Consider the following 22,900-nt stretch of genomic DNA (forward strand, 5'->3'; position numbering starts at 1 on the left):
GTACTGAGAGAGCGCCGCGCTGTTGGAGGGGCAGTGTTGAGGGAGCGCCGCGCTGTCAGAGGGGCAGTGCTGAATGAGCGCCGCACTGTCGGAGGAGCAGTACTGAGGGAGCGCCGCGCTGTCGGAGGGGCAGTACTGAGGGAGCGCCGCGCTGTCGGAGGGGCAGTACTGAGGGAGCGCCGCGCTGTCGGAGGGGCAGCGCTGAGGGAGTGCTGCACTGTCAGAGATCTTTCGGACGAGACGTTATACCGAAGCCCGTCTGCCCTCTCTGGTGGATGTGCAACGCACTACCCATGAGCAATTCCAATAGTGATAACACAAATGGTGTATATATGGATACCAATGTTTCCTGAGAACTGCGTGTCTCGCAGTCTGACACAAACTGCAGATTTCAAGGTCCCGCGCATTTAAACAGGCCACGCAGTCGGGGCAATATTTGAGGGGCATTGCGCTCGCTCTATGGCCCGCTGCTTTGGGTGCGACCTTCGCCACCTTACGCTCTATGGCCCGCTGCTTTGGGTGCGACCTTCGCCACCTTAGCCTGAGTCTGGCACATCTCCTGACACTGCACACTGACCCAGGGCTGGCCATGTTGGTGACCAGGGGAACAGATTTCGCTTTGTGCCTTGACCCGATTCTCTCTCAGTAACTAACCCCCTTCACCCGGTCACTGGGAGGTCACTGAGTGTATCGGTCCCACTTCACAATCAGAACTTTGGTGTGGAGTTTGTTCCGCAAGTTTTACAGAGTAAATATCACGCAGCAGCTCGGAGTTAGGGTGGCACCGGAGTTTCTGTTCAATGCTTCGCGGAGAAATGAGCTGAAAAGATCGAGATTAAAAATCAGGAGCACTTTGAAGAAAAGACTCTGGAACGGGATAGTTGTGTGGGAGCCTGCGGTGTGTGTCTGATCTCAGCACTGCAGCGGGAGCCTGCTTTCCACCAACGCCTGCTCCTCTACTTCTGTCAGCTGCTGTCTGCGGGGGTTTGTGAGTGGGCGGGAGAATGTCTTCGGGCTGAAGATGCAAATTTCTGAGCGGTGGAAATCCCATTGAAGGGGTATGTATTTATTGTTAATTATACATGACCTAAAAAAACACAGCATTGTGTTTCGTTTTAGGCTGAGTTGCTCTTTACAGACGTTAGAATCGATGTTGCTTCGAGTTTACAAGAGAAAGAACGCGTGAGACTGTCTGTGGGTGGGCAGTGGGTGGGCAATGGTGGGCAGTGGATGGGTGGGCAATCGGTGGGCCGTGGGTGGGTAGGCAGTGGGTGGGCAGTGGGTGGGCGGGCAGTGAGTGGGCAAAGGGTGGGCAGTGGGTGGACAATGAGTGGGCGGGCAGTGGGTGGCCAGTGGGTGGGCGGACAGTGGGTGGGCAATGGGTGAGCAATGGGTGAGCAGTGGGTGGGCAGTGGATGGGTGGGCAATGGGTGGGTGGGCAGTGGGCAGGCAGTGGGTAGGTGGGCAGTGGTGAGTGGGCAGGCAGTGTGTGGGTAATGAGTGGGCGGGCAGTGGGTGGGCGGGCAATGGGTGGGTGGGCAGTGGGTGGGCAGTGGGTGGGCATTGGGTGGGCAGTGTGTGGGTGGGCAGTTGGCGGGCAATGGGTGGGCAATGGGTGGGCAGTGGGTGAGTGGGCAGTGGGTGGGCAGTGTGTGGGCGGGCTGTGGGTGGGCAGTGGGTGGGTGATCTAACTGGGTACGGCTGCTGCTGTCAGTGAGCAGGGGAGTGTGTTTGGGTGAGGAGATGCAGTGGATGACTGAGATAATATTAACCTTGTGTGGTTCATCACAAGCGCTGTTTCTTGTTCAGTGCGAGTTTGCTGTGCATTTAACCAATGATTCTGTAAGTTTGTTCCTGCTTCTTTATGTTCCCATCCTCGCACCATTCCCGCCTCCCCAGCCTGGGTTGACTGAGAGCAATATAAAGAAAAAAAGAATTGCATTTGTATAGCGCCTTTCACGACCTCTGCGCTTTACAGCCAATTAAGTACTTTTGGAGTGTAGTCACTGTTGCAATGTGGGAAACTCGGCAGCCAATTTGCACACAGCAAGCTCCCACAAACAGCAATGTGATAATGGCCAGGTAATCTGTTTTAGTGATGTTGATTAAGGGATGAATATTGGCCAAGACACCAAGGAGAACTCCTCGGCTTTTCTTCGAAATAGTGCCGTGGGATCTTTTACACCCACCTGAGAGAGCAGACGGGGCCTTGGTTTAATGACTCATCCAAAAGACGGCACCTCCGAAAGTGCGGCGCTCCCTCAGCACTGCCCTGGGATTGTCAGTCTGGATTATATGCTAAATCTCTGCAGTGGAACTTGTACCCACAACCTTCCAACTCAGAGATAGAGTGCTGCCCACTGAACCACGGCTGGCATCTAACTAGCAATATACCTCATTCACTCAACTCAGCCAGTTAACTAACATTGGATCTCCATAAGTAATAACGCTCAGCCAAATTATTTATTTAATTGCTGTGTGTGGAAGCTTGCTGTGCACAAATTGGCAACTGCGTTTCCCACATTACAACAGTGACTACACTCCAAAAGTACTTCATTGTCTGTAAAGCGTTTTGGGACGTCCTGAGGTCATGAAAGGCGCTGGAGAGTGGGGAGAATGTGGAACTCGCTGCCATAGGGAGTGGTTGAGGAGAATCGTATCGATGCATTTGAGGGGAGGCTAGACAAGAATATGAGGGAGAAGGGAATAGAGGGTTATGCTGATAGATTTAGAGGAGGAAAGACGGGAGGAGGCTTGAATGGAGCAGAAACACCGGCATGGACTGGTTGGGCCGAATGACCTGTTTCTGGGCTGTATGTCCTATGTAATAAAAATTATTTCTTTCTTAGTTACTTGGTCAAATTTTAGCTGGTTGGATTATATTAACTAATGAGGTGCTGTGTTAGCTGAGTTTTATTAGTTAGTCAGATGCAGTATTAGCTGGGTTATATTAGTTAGTGTGGTGTAGTGTTATCTGGGTTATATTAGTGAGGTTCAGTGGTAGTTATCTGGACTATATTAGTTAGTGCGGTGCTGTGGTAGTTGGCTGGGTTATATTAGTCGGTTCAGTGATAGCTTTGTTGTATTAGTTAGCTGGGTACAGTGGTAGTTAGCTGGATTTATTGGTGAGGTGCAGCGAGCGGGTGATGCTGCTTCGCGGAGCTGCCGCCCGGGGGCGCTGTGTCTCTCGGTGCCCCGCTCAGTCGGCGACAGACCGCGAGACACGGCGGCTGCTCCGGGACCGGCCCCGGGACCGGGAGAGGGCACCGGGAGAGGGCACCCCCTGCCAGCCCAGCTCCCCCTGCCCAGCGCCTGTCCTGCACCGGGAGAGCGGAGCGGCACCGGGAGAAGTGGCTCGGCTCCGGATGGACCGCAGCAGCTGAGGGACCGAGACACCCGGAGCCGCGAGAGACATGGGGTGAGTCCCGGGGAGCGGGAGCGGGACCCAGACAGGCTGAAATGTACTGAAATAATCCGTGACAGACCGAGACAGTCTGTGACAGGCCGAGACAGTCTGTGACAGTCTGTGACAGACCGAGACAGTCTGTGACAGACTGAGACAGACAGACCTAGACAGACAGACCGTGACAGACCGAGACAGTCTGTGACAGGCCGAGACAGTCTGTGACAGTCTGTGACAGACCGAGACAGTCTGTGACAATCTGTGACAGACCGAGACAGTCTGTGACAGTCTGTGACAGACTGAGACAGACAGACCGTGACAGACCGAGACAGTCTGTGACAGGCCGAGACAGACCGAGACAGTCTGTGACAGACCGAGACAGACAGACCGTGACAGACCGAGATAGTCTGTGACAGACCAAGACAGACAGTGACAGATTGACCTTTGCAGGCTCTGTAACGGGTCCCCAGTGCCAGCCTGGGCTGGCTGAGATTCTGCAATCTGCAGGGTGAGACGAACCTAACAAGTTTGCAAAATCCACACAGCTGCTTATATGCAGCTCTGATCAGAATTTGTCTTCAGCTTTATTTATATTTTACATTATTTCCAGACCTGAGTTATGAAACTGGGGGTTCTAGTCCCGGTTCCTCATGTTTTGTGTCAGTCAGAAGTCAGCTAATCTCATAAATTATATATTTAAAGTAGTTTTGTAGGAAATAAAAATATTTCAGTACCAATACAACAACTGACATCAGTCTCGTCGCCGAGAGCATGCAGAAACCAAGCACAGGCAGCGGAAAGAGCGTGCGCAAACCAGTCCCACCCACCTCTTCCCTCAACGACTATCTGTCCCACCTGTGACAGGGACTGTGGTTCTCGTATTGGGCTGTTCAGTCACCTAAGGACTCTTTAAAAGTGGAAGCAAGTCTTCCTCGATTCCAAGGGACTGCTTATGATGATGAAGATGATGGTGTTTGAGTCCCAGTGAGGAGATGATAACACTGCCCAAATTGTTCCCAGATTTGAGTCTGACTTTCTCAGACTGCCTGCCCCGGATTCACCCCCCAAGCACGCTGGATCAGGGCAGGCAGCAAAGCCAGGTCTTAAATTGTTCATCCACCGGGAGGGAGGGTCTCAGACACACTGGGAGTGAGGGTCACAGACACTCCGGGAGTGAGGGTCCCGCACACTCCGGGAGTGAGGGTCTCGGACACTGGGAGTGAGGGTCTCGGACACTGGGAGTGAGGGTCTCGGACACTGGGAGTGAGGGTCACAGACACTCCGGGAATGAGGGTCCCACACACTCCGGGAGTGAGGGTCACAGACACATAGTTAAACTCTATCTGAAGCTGTATTGTAAAGGTTATGGAATAGTGACTGACAGATTTCAAATGGATTCCTCATTATTCAACATTACATAAACAGAATCACCTTTTTCTCCCATGTCAGGGTTTTAAAAACATTTCTCACTCTCATTATAGATGTGAGGTGGGCGAGGGGAGGGGGAGAGGTGGGAGAGGGGAAGAGGAGAGGTGGGCGAGGGGAGGGGGAGAGGTGGGCGAGGGGGGGGGAAAGGTGGGCGAGGGGAGGGGGAGAGGTGGGCAAGAAGTGGGCGAGGGGAGGGGGAGAGGTGGGCGAGGGGAGGGGGAGGGGTGGGCAAGAGGTGGGGTGGGCGAGGAGTGGGTTAGGGTAGGGGAGGGTTGGGTTGGGGGAGGGAAGGGCGAGAGGTGGGGTGGGCTGGGTTGGGGGAGGGGAGGGGTGGGCGAGAGGTGGGTGTTGCGGGCGAGAGATCTGTTGCTGCCAATGTGCAGGCACTGAATGGTGCACAAGCCTTGGATTCATTAATTGCTCATTACCCACCTCCCTCCCCATTCTTTACTGTGGCTGAGCCCAGGGACATTGTGGGCAAGTGGAAGGGTCACTGGACACCAGAGTAAGATGGACTCATTTTATTCATGAATTATACATTTGTACATTGATTTTAAAAAGGGGGATATTGCTTTTCGTGTTCCTATTGAATCGCCATCTGTGGCTGTGATTGGTGGAAGGAACCACTGGTAAATGGAGCCTGCGGTTGTGAGCTTTACCTGAGCACGATGCCTGTTCCCCATTGTACAGTAGAGCTCAGCAATACAGCCAGTTCCTCGCAATGTTTCTGGCACTCGTTGTTTACACATAGCGCAACATCTAAAGAACTCCAAAGTTGATCACAGTTCTGCTTCGTGCTTTGATTGGTGACCTTTCCCCTCTCACTCCCCAATCCAAGGTCAAAATTTCCAATGTTCAAAAAATCTTGTTATATTTAGTGAAATTATTGAGGCATTGCAAAATTCACAATCTAATAGTAATTAACAAACAGAATAAAGGTAGTGCAGCAAATCCCCAGCCCCAGGATGCAAACTTGTCATTCAGGAGTGTGAGTGGGGCAAGGTTGTGCAGGAGATTTGTCCTGACTGGGCTGAAATTGGACAGCTCACTTCTATCAGGACAGTCTGTTAAACTACTCGCTGCCCTGGGAGTATTTAATTTAATTGAAATAGTGGCTGTCAGTGACACCGCGGGAATTGTGTCAATGTGCCAGACAGGAATCCTGAGGTTCAGTTCTTAACCTGAGGGGGCTGAAATTTCGCTCAGCACCAAATTTAATGCAGTGGTTAATGGGCTGGTGTAAAATTTGTTTAAAGAATGTCATTTACCTGCAGATAAGAATGTTACACAAGTACATTCATCAGTGAGATAACTATCACGCTAAAACCACAGCACCTGCTTCAGGCATCGGCTCATTGTACGTGTCTGTGTGTGAGTGTGTGTACATGTGTATGAGTGTCTGTGAGTGTGTGTGTACATTCCTTGGCCCCTCCCTATTTCTCATCTACATGTTGCCCCTCGGCGACATCATCCGAAAACACCGTCGGTTTCCACATGTACACTGCCAACACCCAGCTCAACCTCACCACCACCTCTCTCCACCCCTCCACAGCCTCTAAATTGTCAGACTGCTTGTCCGACATCCAGTACTGGATGAGAAGAAATTTTCTCCAACTAAATATTGGGCTGATCGCAGCTATTGAGTGAGAAATTGGGATCATTTGCCGCCAGTAACCGGGCACGGTGCCACTAACAACTCCGGCTAAATTGTGCGCAAGTTTATCAGTTTATGGCATTGCGCCCGGAGATCGTGACTTCATTGCAGCACACATTGCCCCGGCCCCTAAATTGAGCCTCGCCCCCTGAATCTGCGCGGGGCGATGACCAACAGGTTCAGGGGCTGCGGGGCAGGCGCGGGGCAAAACCTAATGGAAAGGTGGTGGCTGCTCCCATTTTCTTTTCCACTCCGGTGCCACTTTGGCCACGGCGTTGGTGTGGCGATCGCTTGGCCCGTCACTCTGCTTCAGCACTGGACTGATCGCACAGCAGCCCCGCTCCCCGGGGTTGGGGCAGGTGGGATCCTGGTATGCAGAGTACACAGATTGGACCCTTCCCTTTCATTCAGGGAAGAGCCCTTCATAAGCAGTTTAAAGTGTCTGGGCAATGTGTGTCTGTGTCTGTGTCTGTGTGTGTGTGTGTGTGTGTGTCTGTCTGTCTGTGTGTCTGTGTGTGTGTCTGTGTCTGTGTGTGTGTCTATGTCTGCGTGTGCCTGTGTCTGTGTGTGTGTTTGAAATGGCATCGACTTCAGTCCATTTGAACAGTGAGTGTCCCTATTTAAGCAGAGTGAGTGGACCCACTTTCCCAGCGAGCCCGGCACCGAATGGGCAATTCAATCCTTGGCTCTCCCCACAGTCGCTGCCGTGTGTTGCTGATTCCGATGGAGATGATTCCACCTCCCGGACTGGGCTCACCGGCTCTCAACAAAGTCCCGAGGCCCTAGTCCTCCCGGTGTCTGCACATCCATCTCAATCCGTCAGGCTTTGTAACTTGTTTGCTGTCAGGATTCACATCCAAACATTCCAGATCGGTCAGGAGAAAGACATTATTTATAGAAAGCATTTCAAACTGCTGCCAGGGCTGGTCAACACTTGTGCGGGCGGTGACACTGCCTACTCCCTCCCCACAGGGGCCAATCCCAATCATTCCACGTTCAAGCTGACCCTCAAACTCTCAAACTGTTACCTACAAACGGCTATAGACAGGCTCAGTGAGTGGAAGAAAATTTGGCAGATGGAGTATAATGTGGGAAAATGTGAGGTTATCTACTTTGGCAGGAAAAATAAAAAAGCAAATTATTATTTACATGGAGAGAGATTACAAAATGCTGCAGTACAGAGGGACCTGGGGGTCTCTGTGCATGAAACACAAAAAGTTAGTATACAGGTGCATCAGGAAGGCAAATGGAATGTTGGCCTTTTGCAATGGGGATGGAGTATAAAGGTAGGGAAGTCCTGCTACAATTGTATGGGGCGTTGGCGAGACCACACCTGGAGTATTGCGTAATTTTTTGGTCTCCGTATTTAAGGAGGGATCATCATCATAATAGACAGTCCCTCGGGATCGAGGCAGACTTGCTTCCACTCTTAGCATGAGTTCTTAGGTGGCAGTACAGTCCAATACGAGAACCACAGTCCCTGTCACAGGTGGGACAGATAGTGGTTGAAGGAAAGGGTGGGTGGGGAGTCTGGCTTGCCGCACACTCCTTCCGCTGCCTGCGCTTGATTTCTGCATGCTCTGGGCGACGAGACTCAAAGAGCTCAGCGCCCTCCCGGATGCACTTCCTCCACTTAGGGTGGTCTTTGGCCAGGGACTCCCAGGTGTCAGTGGGGATGTCGCACTTTATCAGGAAGGCTTTGAGGGTGTCCTTGTAACGTTTCCTCTGCCCGCCTTTGGCTCGTTTGCTGTGGACGAGTTCCAAGTAAATATACTTACATTGGAGGCTGTTCAGAGAAGGTTCACAAGGTTGATTCCTAAGATGAAGGGGTTGTCTTATGAAGAAATGTTGAGCAGGTTGGGCCTCTACTCATTGGAATTTAGAAGAATGAGAGGTGATCTTATTGAAACATAAGATTCTGAGGGGGCTTGACAGGGTAGATGCAGAGAGGCTGTTTCCCCTCGTGGGGGAATCTAGAACTAGGGAGCATAATCTCAGAATAAAGGGTCGCCCATTTAAAACAGAGATGAGGAGGAAGTTCTTCTCTCAGAGAGTCATGAATCTTTGGAATTCTCTACCCCAGAGAGCTGTGGAGGCTGGGTCATATTTAAGGTGGAGATAGACAGATTTTTGAATGATAAGGGAGCGCAGGGTTATGGGGAGCGGGCGGGGAAGTTGAGTTGAGGCCAGGATCAGATCGGCCATGATCGTATTGAATGGCGGAGCAGGCTCGAGGGGCCGTATTGCCTACTCCTGCTCCTACTTCTTACGTTCTTATGTTCGGTGAACTAAAGAGACCGACTCAGCAAGTCCTCGCAACCTCACTCTGTATCCCAGCCACAACCTTGGATCTGGCAGAGAGGCCAGTGACTTACAGGTGCAGAGTGAGTACAGGTCAATCGATGCATCCTTAGCCGGGCTCTCACTGGGAGGCTCTTTATCCATTGTCTCAAACGCCTTCCACTGTAAACCATGCCACTACCCCTGGGTACAACTGTCTATACCCCCGATACTGCCCCGTACCCCCATACCCCTCGCACCCCATACCCCTCGCACCCCCATACCCCTCGCACCCCCATACCCCTCGCACCCCCATACCCGTCGCACCCCATACCGCCCTGCACCCCCATACCCCTCGCACCCCCATACTGCCCCGCACCCCTCGCACCCACATACCGCCCCGCACCCCCATACCGCCCCACACCCCCATACCCCTCGCACCCCCATACCGCCCCGCACCCCCATACCGCCTCGCACCCCTCGCACCCCCATACCCCTCGCACCCACATACCGCCCCACACCCCACGCACCCCTATACCCCTCGCACCGCCATACTCCTCACACCCCCATACCCCTCGCACCCCATACCCCTCACACCCCCATACCCCTCGCACCCCCATACCCCTCGCACCCCCATACCCCTCACACCCCCATAACCCTCACACCCCTATACCCCTCGCACCCCCATACCCCTCGCACCCCCATACACCTTGCACCCCATATCCCTCGCACCCCCATACCGCCCTGCACCCCCATACCCCTCGCACCCCCATACCCCTCGCACCCCTATACACCTCGCACCCCCATACCCCTCGTACCCCCATACCGCCCCGCACCCCTCGCATCCCCATACCCCTCACATCCCCATACCCCTCGTACCCCCATACTTCCACGCACCCCCATACCGCCTCTACCCCCATACCGCCTGTCCCCCATACCGCCCCGCACCCCCATACCGCCCCGCACCCCCATACCGGCTGTACGCCCATACCGCCCCGTAACCCCATAGCCCTCACACTCCCATACCCCTCACACCCCCATATCGCCCTGCACCCCCATACCGACCCGTACCCCCATAGCCCTCGCATCCCCATACCGCCCGCACCCCCATACCGCCCCGTACCCCCATACCCCTCACACCCCCATACCCCTCGCATCCCCATACCGCCCCGCACCCCCATACCCCTCGCACCACCATACCCCTCGCACCCCCATACCGCCCTGCACCCCCATACCCCTCGCACCCCCATACTGCCCGCACCCCCATACCGCTTCGTACCCCCATACCGCTCGATACCCAATACATACCACCTTGTACCCCCATACCACCTGTACCCCCATGCCACCCCGCACCCCTGATACCACCCTGTATCCCCATACCGCCTCTACCCCCATACCGAGCGCAACCCCTATACCCCCGCACCCCCATATCGGCCCGTACCCCCATACCGCCTTGCACCCCCGATACCATACTGCACCCCCGATACCACCTCACACTGCCCCGTATCCCCACACCGCCCCGTACCCCCCAATCCGCCCCGTATCCCCCACACTGCCCCGTACTCCCACACCGCCCTGTACCTGCCAATCTGCCCCATACCTCCCAAACCACCCCGTACCCCGACACCGCCCCCTGTATTCTGAAACAACAAAAAAAAAACTTGCATTTATATAGCACCTTTCACAACCTCAGGACGCTTTACAACCAAAGAAGTACCTTTGAAGTGTAGTCACTGATGTAATGTAGGAAACGCAGCAGCCAATTTACGCACAGCAAGCTCTCACAAACAGCAATGTGATAATGACCAGATAATGTCTTTTTAATGATGTGGATTGAGGGATAAATATTCGCCAGTACACCAGGGATAACTTCCCTGCTCTTCTTCAAACTAGTGTCATGGAATCTTGTATGACCACCTGAGAGAGCAGACTGTTTAACGTTTCATCCGAAAGACATCACCTCCAACAGTGCAGCGCTCCCTCAGTACTGCCCCTCCGACAGTGCAGCGCTCCCTCAGTACGGCCCCTCCGACAGTGCTGCACTCCCTCAGTACTGTCCCTCCGACAGTGCGGCGCTCCCTCAGGACTGCCCCTCCGACAGTGCAGCGCTCCCTCAGTACGGCCCCTCCGACAGTGCTGCGCTCCCTCAGTACGGCCCCTCCGACAGTGCAGCACTTCCTCAGTACTGCTCCTCTGACTGTGCGTTGCTCCCTCAATACGGCCTCATCCGACAGTGCAGCACTCCCTCAGTACTGCCCCTCCGACAGTGCGGCGCTCCCTCAGTACGGCCCCTCCGACAGTGCAGCACTTCCTCAGTACTGCTCCTCTGACTGTGCGTTGCTCCCTCAATACGGCCTCATCCGACAGTGCAGCACTCCCTCAGTACTGCCCCTCCGACAGTGCAGCACTCCCTCAGTACTGCCCCTCCGACAGTGCAGCGCTCCCTCAGTACTACAGCTCCGACAGTGCAGCGCTCCCTCAGTACAGCCCCTCCGACAGTGCAGCGCTCCCTCAGTACTACCCCTCCGACAGTGCAGTGCTCCCTCAGTACAGCCCCTCCGACAGTGCAGCACTCCCTCAGTACGGCCCCTCCGACAGTGCGGCGCTCCCTCAGTACTGCCCCTCCGACAGTGCGGCGCTCCCTCAGTACTGCCCCTCCGAAAGTGCGGCGCTCCCTCAGTACTGCCCCTCTGACAGTGCGGCCCTCCCTCAGTATGGTCCCTTTGACAGTGCTGCACTCCCTCAGTACGGCCCCTCCAACAGTGCAGCACTCCCTCAGTACGGCCCCTCCGACAGTGCGACGCTCCCTCAGTACTGCTCCTCCGACAGTGCGGCCCTCCCTCAGTACTTCCCCTCCGACAGTGCGGCCCTCCCTCAGTACTTCCCCTCCGACAGTGCGGCCCTCCCTCAGTACTGCCCCTCCGACAGTGCGGCGCTCCCTCAGTACTGCCCCTCCGACAGTGCAGCGCTCCCTCAGTACTGCCCCTCCGAAAGTGCGGCGCTCCCTCAGTACTGCCCCTCCGACAGTGCGACCCTCCCTCAGTACGGTCCCTTTTACAGTGCTGCACTCCCTCAGTACGGCCCCTCCGACAGTGCAGCATTCCCTCAGTACGTCCCCTCCGACAGTGCGACGCTCCCTCAGTACTGCCCCTCCGACATTGCGGCGCTCCCTCAGTACTGCCCCTCCGACAGTGCGGCCCTCCCTCAGTACTGCCCCTCCCACAGTGCGGCACTCCCTCAGTACTGCCCCTCCGACATTGCGGCCCTTCCTCAGTACTGCCTTCGACAGTGCGGCCCTCCCTCAGTACTGCCTCTCCCTCAGTGCTGCCCCTCCCACAGTGCGGTACTCCCTCAGCACTGCACTGGGAATGTCGGCCTTGATTTTTTTGCTCACGTCTCTGGGGTGGGACTGGAACCCTCAACCTTCTGACTCAGGCGAGCCAGCTACCCACTGAAGCATGGCTGAAATTGCCCCTCTGTACTTCGATACCGCCCCCTGTACCAATACTGAATGATCGGTATCTTGCCCCGCACCCCAATATTGTCCCTGGACTCCGATACTGCCCCCAGAGTACTTTAACTGTTGTGAAGAAGCCTTACATGGAGCATCAGCCAATAGAATTATCTCAGTTTTGTGATACAGAGACAAACAGTTACTAAAGATCTAGTAAAAGCTTGGTGCAGCCAAAGAGATCGGGTACACGGTCTGTCAATCAATCAGCCTGAGTGCAGACCATTTCATTCTCATCGCAGCTTTGCAAACCCGCTCACTGTTTGATTCATACTGGGAACAGCTTTCTGCCCAAACTGAAGTGATTGTACAATTAATGCCCCACCGCACCGTCACCCCTCCCCCCTGTGACGTTCCTGACCTGCTGAAACTGCCTCTCAGTCAGAGAGCCCACCATGGGAGCTTGTGGTTGTTACAGGGGCTGATGAGGCCTGACAGCGATGGTGAGTGAGAGAGCGACATGTTGGGTCTGTGGGCTTGGGGCTTGAATCAAATGTTTTGTGTATATTTCCTGGTCCAATGAACCAGCTTCTCCCGTTCAAGCCCATTAAATGGAGCCGCTCTGATCATCTGACCAGCCTGAGCTGCTGACTATAGGAAGCCTCTCCTCACTCCCAGCTTTATATATCTCAGTTTTCCTCTAACCATCCTCCCCACCCTTCCGTCTCCCCCCTCCCTCACCCCTCCGTCTCCCCACCCCTCCCTGTACCCCTCTCTTCCCCCCTCACCCCCACCCCTACCACCCTGAACACCGGATCAGCCCGGGACACAGTGCGGACACAAGCCATTCGGCCCCTCCAGTCTGTGTTGGCCTTTATCCCCCCCCACAAGACCAAATAATCCCACCACATTTATCCGCCCCGTTACCATATCCGTGGTTCCTTCACCTCCCACCCCCCCCAACCCCCTTCAATCCAAGCCTCAACCACTGACCCAGGAGGTGAATTGCACATCTCTCTCTGTGTGGTGAATTCTCCCATTAATGGTCTGTGTCCCTGCCCTTTGACCCCCACCTCCCTGGGAAAGGTTACCCAGACATCGCTCTGGGATGCTCACTGTAACCCGTACATCTCCCAGTGCTCCCTGTATATAGCATCATTTTCTAACCGCCTCCTGCATTATTAATATTTAATCCAGCACAACATTGAAAATATTCTGAATCAATATCTTTATTACTCACTTATCTGAACAGCAGCATCAATAAACAGCAGGGACTGGAAGCAGGAATGTGTGTTTGAGGGAGAGACATGAGCCAAGTAATGATTGTGTGGAAGTGCAGGCCACTTTCCGAGGGTGCTGACTGGTGAATGGTGTCGGGTTGCTGTGGTGTGATGGGTAATGAGAGCACTTCTGGGACCAGAGCTTGTAACTCGGGCCCTGCCTGGTCACATGCTGCCGACGCGAATCGGCTAAGGTTGCAGCTAAGTGCTGAGTGCTGAGTCAGAAAGCACTTTGTCCGGGCGGTTTGTTGTGACAGGACCTCGGAGCTAATTGACCAGAATTGCCCGGAGCAAAGGCGAGTGTTGTGAAGTATGCCGGATAATCGTCTCTAGTCTGCAGCATCTCCACTATTGTCCACTCAATGGCTGCTTCTCTCCCACTCCTTCCTTCCAGAGAACAGCCCATCTTCACCAGCCGAGCCCACGTCTTCCAGATCGACCCCGCCACCAAGAAGAACTGGGTCCCGGCGGGCAAGCAGGCACTCACCGTCTCCTATTTCTACGATGGGACGAGAAACAGTTACCGCATCATCAGTGTGGATGGAGCCAAGGTAAGAGGCCGTGGTGGGGAAGGGGCTTACCTGCGGCGAGGGAGGAGCAGCCCCAGCTTTCTGCCCTCCAAACCCCTGCCCTCCCCAAACCTCTGCCCTCCAGTCAGAATCTCGACACGTTTTCTAACGCAGTTTGCTGGTGGATTTTGTTGCACTGATCACCGATCTCACTGGGAAGCATTGTGCCGTTAGCTGGTGATTGCGGCTCATGTTTGATGCTTCCCCAGGATTGATTTCTGTGGTGAGCGGGAACTTGTGATCCGCAAAGCTGGGAGAATTCCGGGCTCGAAGCTTGGAACAGCAGCACCAAGTAGGGCGAGGCAGTGGGCGGGGCCAGTGGAAGTGGGCGGGGCCGAGAGGGGTGGGACTGGTGGGAGTGGGTGGGACTGAGAGAGAGGGAGTGGGCGGGGCCGAGAGGGGTGTGACTGGTGGGAGTGGGTGGGACCGAGAGAGAGGCAGTGGGCGGGGCCGATGGGAGTGGGTGGGAACGAGGGGTGGGGCCGGTGTGAGAGGGTGGAAGCGGGTGGGAGTGGGCGTGGCTGATGGGAGTGGGTGGGGCAGAGGGGCGGGGCCGATGGGAGAGGGTGGGGCCGAGGGGTGGGGCCAGTGGGAGAGGGCGGGGGCCGATGGGAGAGGGTGGGACTGGTGGGAGAGGGCAGAGGCCGATGGGAGTGGGTGGGGCTGAGGGGTGGGGCCGGTGGGAGAGGGTGGGGCTGAGGGCGGGGCCAATGGGAGAGGGTGGGCCGATGTGTGTGTGTGGGGCTGAGGGGCGGGGCTGGTGAGTGTGAGTTGCAGAGTATTTTTTAAATGGTGAGAGATTGGGAAATGTCGGTGTTCAGAGGGACCTGCGTGTCCTTGTATACAAATCACTGAAAGTTAACATGCAGGTACAGCAAACAATTAAGAAAGCAAATGGTATGTTGGCCTTTATTACAAGAGGATTTGAGTATAAGAGTAAAGACATCTTCCTGGTGAGACCACACCTGGAGTATTGTGTACAGTTTTGGTCTCCTTATCTGAGGACTGATATACAACAAAGGTTCACCAGACTGATTCCTGGGATGGGGGATTGTCCTATGAGGAGAGATTGAGTAGACTAGGCTGATATTCCCTAGAACTTAGAAGACTGAGAGGTGATCTCATTGAAACATATAAAATTGTTACAGGGCTGGACAGGGTAGATGCAGGGAGGATATTTCCCCCGGGCTGGGGAGTCTAGAACCAGGGGTCACAGTCTCAGGTTTAAGGGGTCAGCCATTTAGGACTGAGATGAGGAGAAATTTCTTCACTCGGAGGGTGGTGAATCTTTGGAATTCTCTACCCCAGAGGGCTGTGGAGGCTCAGTCGTTGAGTATATTCAAGCCAGAGATCGATAGATTTTTGGATATTCAGGGAATCAAGGGATATGGGCATAGTGCAGGAAAGTGGAGTTGAGGTCAAAGATCAGCCATGATCTTATTGAATGGCGGAGCAGCCTCGAGGGGCCAAATGGCCGACTCCTGCTCCTATTTTTTATGTTCTTATGAGTGTGAGTCCAGGGGGTGAGTGTGAGCCCCCGCCGCAGGTACGGACAGCGATCCTGAGTTACAGAACTGGGGAATAAATTCCTTTTTGCTGGGTTGAATATCCAGGCACTTTGTGTAACTCGGCGCGACTGAGTCAGTTTGTGAGTCGCGATATTGTGAGTGGGTTTGGAATTTAGCCGCACTAAAGCTCAGCCAAAACTGGATGCCTGGAAATAATTTAATTCTTGCTGGGTTGCCATGGTTACATCAAATTACAGGCCGTCATCCAAACACTGGAGTGCAATGTTGTTACACTGAAAAAAGCTTCTAGCTGTTCAATTGGCGGGAGCTCTGTGTGATTTACATTGAGGAGGGAGAGGGAGGGAACTGAGGCTGAGTGGATGGTAGGGGAATGGGGAAGAGGGGAGGGTGTGGGGTGGGGGGGGTCCTCTCCCCCGTTCCTCCCCCTCCCCCTCGGCCCTGTCCCTCGTACCATCCCTCTCCCTTCCCGTTCCTCGCCCCCGCCCTTGCCCTAGTTCCTGTTCCCCCCCCCCGTCCCTCGCCCCCCCCCCGTCCCTCGCCCCCTTGCCCTCACCCCCTTGCCCTTGCCTCCGCCCCCCTGCCCCTCCAGGTGATGTGTCAGTTCCCCTCCCTCCCCCTGACACACACCAATTAACGCGCTCTGGGTGATGGTCCCTCCTCCGCTGCTGTGACAACATTCGACACCGATCGTCCTGTCTGTGATAATCCTTCGCACGGAACTCTGTACAAATGCTTGTATTTATGCTTACTATGCTGGCTAAGAAATCATAGGCTGTTATTTATGTTTAATTTGTCTGGCCTTTTCCGATCTGAACGCTGAGCGAGGGGGAATTTTCCCGAGGGATTTGAGCGAGTCGGTGGAATGGGATGGGTCGGTGTGAAGAACGGAACCATGTCAGGGATCGGGTGCAAAGGTCAAACTACGGAATGGCAAATTCAGGACTGATTCAGGAAGTTCTCGCTAAACAGCGACCAACATAGAAGGGGCAGTCAGTCTGGGAATGCCTGAAATGCTGGCATCATTGGTGATCTAGTTGAATGGGGAGTTTATGGATTGTTGTGTATAGAAGAACTCTACGAGGTTGAGTACTGTGAGCTAAACTTAGTGTGACCTTAGTCATCTTTATTACAACTCCAGAGTGCCGAAACAACATGGCAGCCAACCTTTTATACTGGCCCTGCACATGTGTGCAGGTGACCATTAGGACTCCAACAGTCGTGCCCTCTGGTGGCAAGTATTACATAGTTACATACATAACATCACTCCTCCCCAAAGTCTTCAGTACAAGTTATTTACAAGTTGAGACAACCGGAGCCATTCGCTCCCTGGTTGATTGTCTAAGTTCAAACCCTGGCGTGTGTGAGTTGCTGCACTGCACCGCGGACTGTCAGGAACGGTGGGTTCATCCTCGTGATTAACAGCGAGGTCGATTGCTGGTTGGGTGTGTGTTGGTGGATCGTCGATGGTGATGTCCTCTTCAAATAATTCCTGGTTGTTAGTAAATCGCAATTTGGTCTGGTCTAAATGCTTTCTGCGCGTTTGGCCATTTAATAGTTTGATTATAAACACCCTATTCCCTTCCTTGGCCAAAACAGTGCCAGCAACCCACTTGGGACCATGACCTTAATTCAGGACCAACACACGGTCATTAACATCAATGTCACGTGAAACAGCCGCATGATCGTGGTACACGTTCTGCCGGTGTCGTCGGGTTTCCACGTGATCATTAAGATCCGGGTGGACTAGGGGGAGCCTGGCTTTGAGGGCTCTCTTCATTAACAATTCTGTTGAGGGAACCCCGGTGAGTGAGTGGGGTCGCGTCCAGTAACTGAGCAGAATGCGAGACAAGCGGATCTGCAGGGAGCCGTCCATCACGCGTTTCATGCTCTGCTTGATTGTTTGGACTGCCCGCTCCGCTTGACCATTAGAAGCGGGCTTAAACGGAGCAGACCTGACATGCTTGATGCCATTGCGGGTTATAAACTTGTTGAATTCCAAGCTGGTGAAACACGGTCCATTGTCGCTGACAAGGACATCGGGCAAGCCATGGGTGGCGAAAATGGCCCGGAGGCTTTCATTGGTGGCTGTGGACATGCTGGATGACATGATTACACATTCAATCCATTTGGAGTAAGCGTCCACAACTACTAAAAACATCTTTCCTAGAAAGGGGCTGGCAAAATCTATGTGGATCCTGGACCACGGTTTGGAGGGCCATGACCACAGACTCAGTGGAGCCTCCCTTGGTGCATTGCTCAGTTGCGAGCAAGTGTTGCACTGATGCACGCATGACTCTAAGTCCGAGTTAATGCCGGGCCACCAAACATGCGACCAGGCAATTGCCTTCACCATGACAATGCCTGGTTGGGTACTGTGTAGGTCACATATAAATGTTTCCCTGCCTTTTTTTGGCAAAATTACGCGATTTCCCCATAAGAGACAATCCGACTGGATGGACATTTCATCTTTGTGTCGGTGAAACAGCTTAATTTCATCTTGCAGATCCCCGGGAACGGCCGACCAGTTCCCATTTAGGACGCAACTCTTTACAGGATCCTTGCTGGTCCAGGTATTGATCTGGCGAGCTGTGATGGGTGACCCCTTGTTCTCAAAAGCATCCATGACCAGTAGCAAGTCTGCGGGCTGCGCCATTTCAACCCCAGTGGTGGTTAACGGTAGCTGGCTGAGAGCATCGGCACAGTTTTCAGTGCCTGGTCTGTGGCGGATGACGTAGTTATAAGTGGATAATGTTAGTGCCCATCTATGGATGCGGGACAAAGTATTGATTTTATACCTTTGCTCTCTGAAAACAGCGAAATGAGTGGCTTGTAGTCAGTTTCAAGCTCAAACCGAAGTCCAAATAAGTATTGGTGCATTTTCTTAACCCCATATACACATGCTAACACCTCTTTCTCGACCATACTATAGGCTTTCTCAGCCTTAGACAGACTTCTAGAGGTGTATGCAACCGGTTGGAGGTTGCCCGATACACTGGCTTGCTGTAACACACAGCCGACCCCTTACGATGAGGCGTCACAAGCTAGCACTAAACGTTTACATGGGTCATAGTGTACAAGTAACTTATTTGAACATAGCAGGTTCCTGGCCTTCTCAACGGCTGTGTCTTGAGATTTGCCCCAAACCCAGTCATCACCCTTACGTAGCAACATGTGCAGAGGCTCTAACAACGTGCTCAACCCGGGTAGAAAGTTACCAAAATAGTTGAGAAGTCCCAGGAACGAATGCAGCTCCATCACATTCTGTGGTCTGGGTGCATTCTTGATGGTCTTTGAGTTCGTGGGCTTGATGTCGTCTGCTGCAATCTTTCTCCCCAAAAATTTGACTTCTGGCACCAGGAAAAACACTTGGAGCGTTTCAGCCTGAGTCCCATCTGTCTAGGCGGCTTAGAACCTCTTCCAGGTTGTGTAGATGTTCAATGGTGTCGCAACCAGTGATCAGGATGTCGTCTTGAAACACAATGGTGCATGGAACAGATTTCAGCAAGCTCTCCATGTTTCTCTGGAAAATGGCTGCAGCTGAGCGAATTCCGAAAGGGCACCTGTGGTATATAAACAGCCCTTGTGTGTGTTGATGCACGTCAGTCTTTTCAAAGATTCAGCCAGCTCCTGTGTCATGTAGGCGGAGGTTAGGTCCAACTTCCCCCCCCCCCCACCCACCGCTAACGTTGCGAACAGGTCATCTGCCTTGGGCAGCGGGTACTGGTCCTGTAGTGAGACTCGGTTAATCGTTACCTTGTAGTCTCCGCAGATTCTGACCGTGCCATCGCTTTTCAACACCAGAACAATTGGACTGGCCCACTCGTTGAACTCGACTGGCGATATGATTCCTTCGCATTGGAGTCTGTCCAGTTCGATCTCGACTTTCTCCCTCATCATGTATGGAACCGCCCGAGCCTTGTGATGGACAGGCCGTGCTTCGGGGTCTAGATGGATCTGTACTTTGGCGCCTGTGCCTGGTTCGAATAGCGAGGGAAACTTGCTCAGCACTTGAGCACACGAGGCGTCATCCACTGAAGATAGTGCTTTGATGTCATTCCAATTCCACCTAATCTTTTCTAGCCAGCTTCTGCCGCACAGCGTTGGGCCATTGCCTGGAACAATCCACAATGATAGGTCATGCACAGCTCCATCATACGTTACCTTCACTGCCGCACTTCCAATGACTGGTATGAGCTCTTTGGTGTAGGTACGCAGCTTTGTATTAATCGGGCTCAGTTTGGGCCTTTGTGCTTTATTGCCCCACAGTTTCTCGAAAGCCTTCTGGCTCATTATTGACTGACTCGCACCCGTGTCCAACTCCATGGATACTGGAACTACATTTAATTTGACTTTCAGCATTATAGGAGGGCTCTTGGTGGTGAAGGTATGTACCCCATACACTTCTTCCTCGGGTTGAGTTGCGTGAATTGCGTCGGATTGATCATCCTCTGCCACGTGGTGTGTCGCAGCACGTTTGCACGTTCGTGGAGGTGCCCCATTGTTGCGCAGCCTTTGCACACGTAGTGCTTGAATCGACATTGATGGGCCCGATGATTACCCCTGCAGTGCCAACATGGTGCTAATGGATTCATATTCACCCCCGATGGCGGACTCTCAGTCATTACAGGTCTTGTAGCCACAGACGTATAGGCCCTGCCATATGCAGTTTGGCCTGCCAGCGCCGTCATTTTATGCACCGGTGAGCTTCGATGTTGAGAAGATATCTGTTTGGTATTATCGTCCGTGGCCGTGCATGCCTGGGCGATTGCGATGGCCCTGCTCAGGTCTAGGGTTTCAGCAGCCAGCAGCTTTCGAAGAATGACCTCGTGGCTGATGCCCAGCACGAAAAAGTCCCGCAGCATTTCCCCCAACGCAGCTCCAAAATCGCACGGTCCTGTGAGGCATCTCAGGTCGGTGACATAATCCGCTGCGTCCTGGCCCCTGGAGCGATGGTGCGTGTAAAAACGATTACCTGGCCATGAGGATACTCTCCTTCAGCTTGAGATGGTCCCAAACCAGAGTGCACAACTCTGTGTATTCCTTCTCCGTTGGTTTTGACGGAGCGAGCAGATTCATAATGAGGCCGTATATTTTAGGCCCACAGACGGTGAGGAGAACCGCCCTGCGCTTGGCCGCGTTAGTGACTCCTTCCAGCTCGTTGGCCACGAAGTACTGGTCGAGACGCTCGTCGAAGGTGTCCCAATCATCACCCTCTACGAATCTCTCTCATATTCCAACGGCAGCCATGGTTGCGTTAAGGTTCGTATTCTGTTACTCGTCACCAATTGTTATGTATTGAAGAACTCCACGAGGCTGAGTACGGTGAGCTAAACTTAGTGTGACCGTAGTCTTCTTTATTACAATTCCAGAGTGCCTAAACAACATGGCAACCAACCTTTTATACTGGCCCTGCACGTGTGTGCAGGTGACCATTAGGACTCCAACAGTCGCACCCTCTGGTGGCAAGTATTACATAGTTACATACATAACATGGATGGATGAGTTAGACCGAATCGAATGGCCGCCCTCATCTGTGTCTATCTTGTAATCCGCAAACTAGCCTTGGTGCAGCAATTAGCCTCTGACTGTCCTCGGGCTGTGTCTAGTCACAGTAAATAGATTTGCGGTGTTAGCAGCACAATAATACAATGTGCACCGTATTGTTTAACAGTCCGGTGATTATAATATAACATATGGTCCAACGTACAGTGAGCTGCCCCGAGCCCCCCTCTCTCTATCTTTCCCTCTCCTTTTAAAAAAAATCATTCTGAGTGTGGGCATCGCTGGCCAGCCGGCATTTATTGCCCAGGAACCAAGGCCATCTCCCCATGACACTGAGCGTCTCACTGGACTGGGCAGGAGCTGAAGGGTCGATCGCCTCTCCTGTGACGTCCTTCCTCTTATTGTCAGCACTGTTTATTGATTCTTGGAGTAAGAATTGGCCAATTTAATTGTGTGTACAATGCCTGCAGAATGTAATTCTGTAGTGAAGGCTATTTAATTCACTTTAGGCCGACACGTCCCTTGTGTCTAATTCTGCAGCAAAACTCCGATTGTTTTTCTGTGGTTCCTGTCCCATTCCTCGCACAAACTTGCTGCTGTTGCCTCAGTGCCGCTGTCGGTGACGGTGATTCCTGGGATATTCAGGGCAGCTGGTGTAAACTGCAAACTCTGTCACCGTGGCACGTCCCAGACAGCAAGGGAACATGCTCCTGGCTCCGGGAATGGGATGAGTGCGTTTCAAGACACAGATTGTGTATCCTGGGCGCTGCAGGTAATACTGAGACACAACATGTAAACATTCCAACCTATACACAAGTCTCTGCTGATAAGGAAGAAAGAACTTGCATTTATATAGTGCCTCCCACATCCTCATGACATCCCCAAAATGTGCCATCAGCCGGTGAAGTACTTTAGAAATGTGGTCACTGTTTTGTTCGGCACCATGAGACTGGGAGTCAGGGTCAGTGGGGGGGGGGGGTGACGGGGGAGGGTGGTGATGGAGGAGGGGGAGCAGGGAGGGGTGACGGGGAGGGGGAGGGAGGAGGGGTGACGGGGAGGGAAGGGGAAGGGATGACGAGGGGGAGAGGTGATGGAGGGGTGACGGGGAGGGAGGGAGGTCTCGGAGTGAGGGGATCTCACGGGGCACGGTTACCGATGAGGCAGAGCAAGCGCCTGTCGAGATGGAATGCTCGGTTTGGAGTATGGACACGACTCCAAGAGCAGTGTGGGAGTCTGTCGCAATAAATATCGTGACTCTGACACTGTCTCCAGGTCTGCTGTGCTTTTAGCTGAGATTTATTGGGTTGGATCTCGCAGCCTGTCAGTGCACAGATCAGGGCCGGTGCCAGCACAGTCTCTTACTCCCAGCACAGTCCCTCCCAGCAAAGTCTCTCCCTCCCAGCACAGTCTCTCCCTCCCTCCCAGCGCAGTCTCCTACTCCCAGCACAGTCCCTCCCTCCCTCCCTCCCTCCCTCCCTCCCAGCATAGTCTCTCCCTCCCTCCCAGCACAATCTCTCCTTCCCAACACACACAGCTCTGGGCACAGAGAATAAAATGGCTATAAATGATCAGCCCAATCAGCAGCCCGTCACTCTGACCCATTATTGTCACTTCGAGCACTGCCTCCTCACAACATCTCGTCGATTGTCCAACACCCACCCGGTGTCGTGGCCAATATTCATCGCCCAACCAACATCACTAAAAACAGATTATCTGCTCATTTATCTCATTGCTGTTTGTGGGAGCTTGTTGTGTGAAAATCAGCTGCTGTGTTTTACATTACAATAGTGACTACACTTCAAAA

General features: G+C 53.5%; 1 protein-coding gene across 4 annotated transcripts in view; it reads left to right on the forward strand.

Moving 5' to 3' along the window:
• Window positions 1-3,202: 3,202 nt before the first annotated feature.
• The window catches only part of homer2 (homer scaffold protein 2), a 48,740-nt gene continuing 29,042 nt past the window's right edge, over window positions 3,203-22,900 (forward strand). For 2 of the 4 annotated variants that reach the window (XM_070858619.1, XM_070858621.1), the window contains exon 1: window positions 13,699-14,047. In XM_070858619.1, coding sequence (XP_070714720.1) covers window positions 13,859-14,047 — 189 coding nt within the window. In that variant the 5' untranslated portion in view covers window positions 13,699-13,858. Of the gene's footprint in view, window positions 3,419-13,697; window positions 14,048-22,900 lie in introns of those variants that run through there. The other 2 variants (XM_070858620.1, XM_070858622.1) reach the window with 2 other exon arrangements.

The sequence above is a fragment of the Pristiophorus japonicus genome, chromosome 17 (assembly GCF_044704955.1).
Source record: "Pristiophorus japonicus isolate sPriJap1 chromosome 17, sPriJap1.hap1, whole genome shotgun sequence".
NCBI classification, from domain to species: Eukaryota; Metazoa; Chordata; class Chondrichthyes; family Pristiophoridae; genus Pristiophorus; species Pristiophorus japonicus.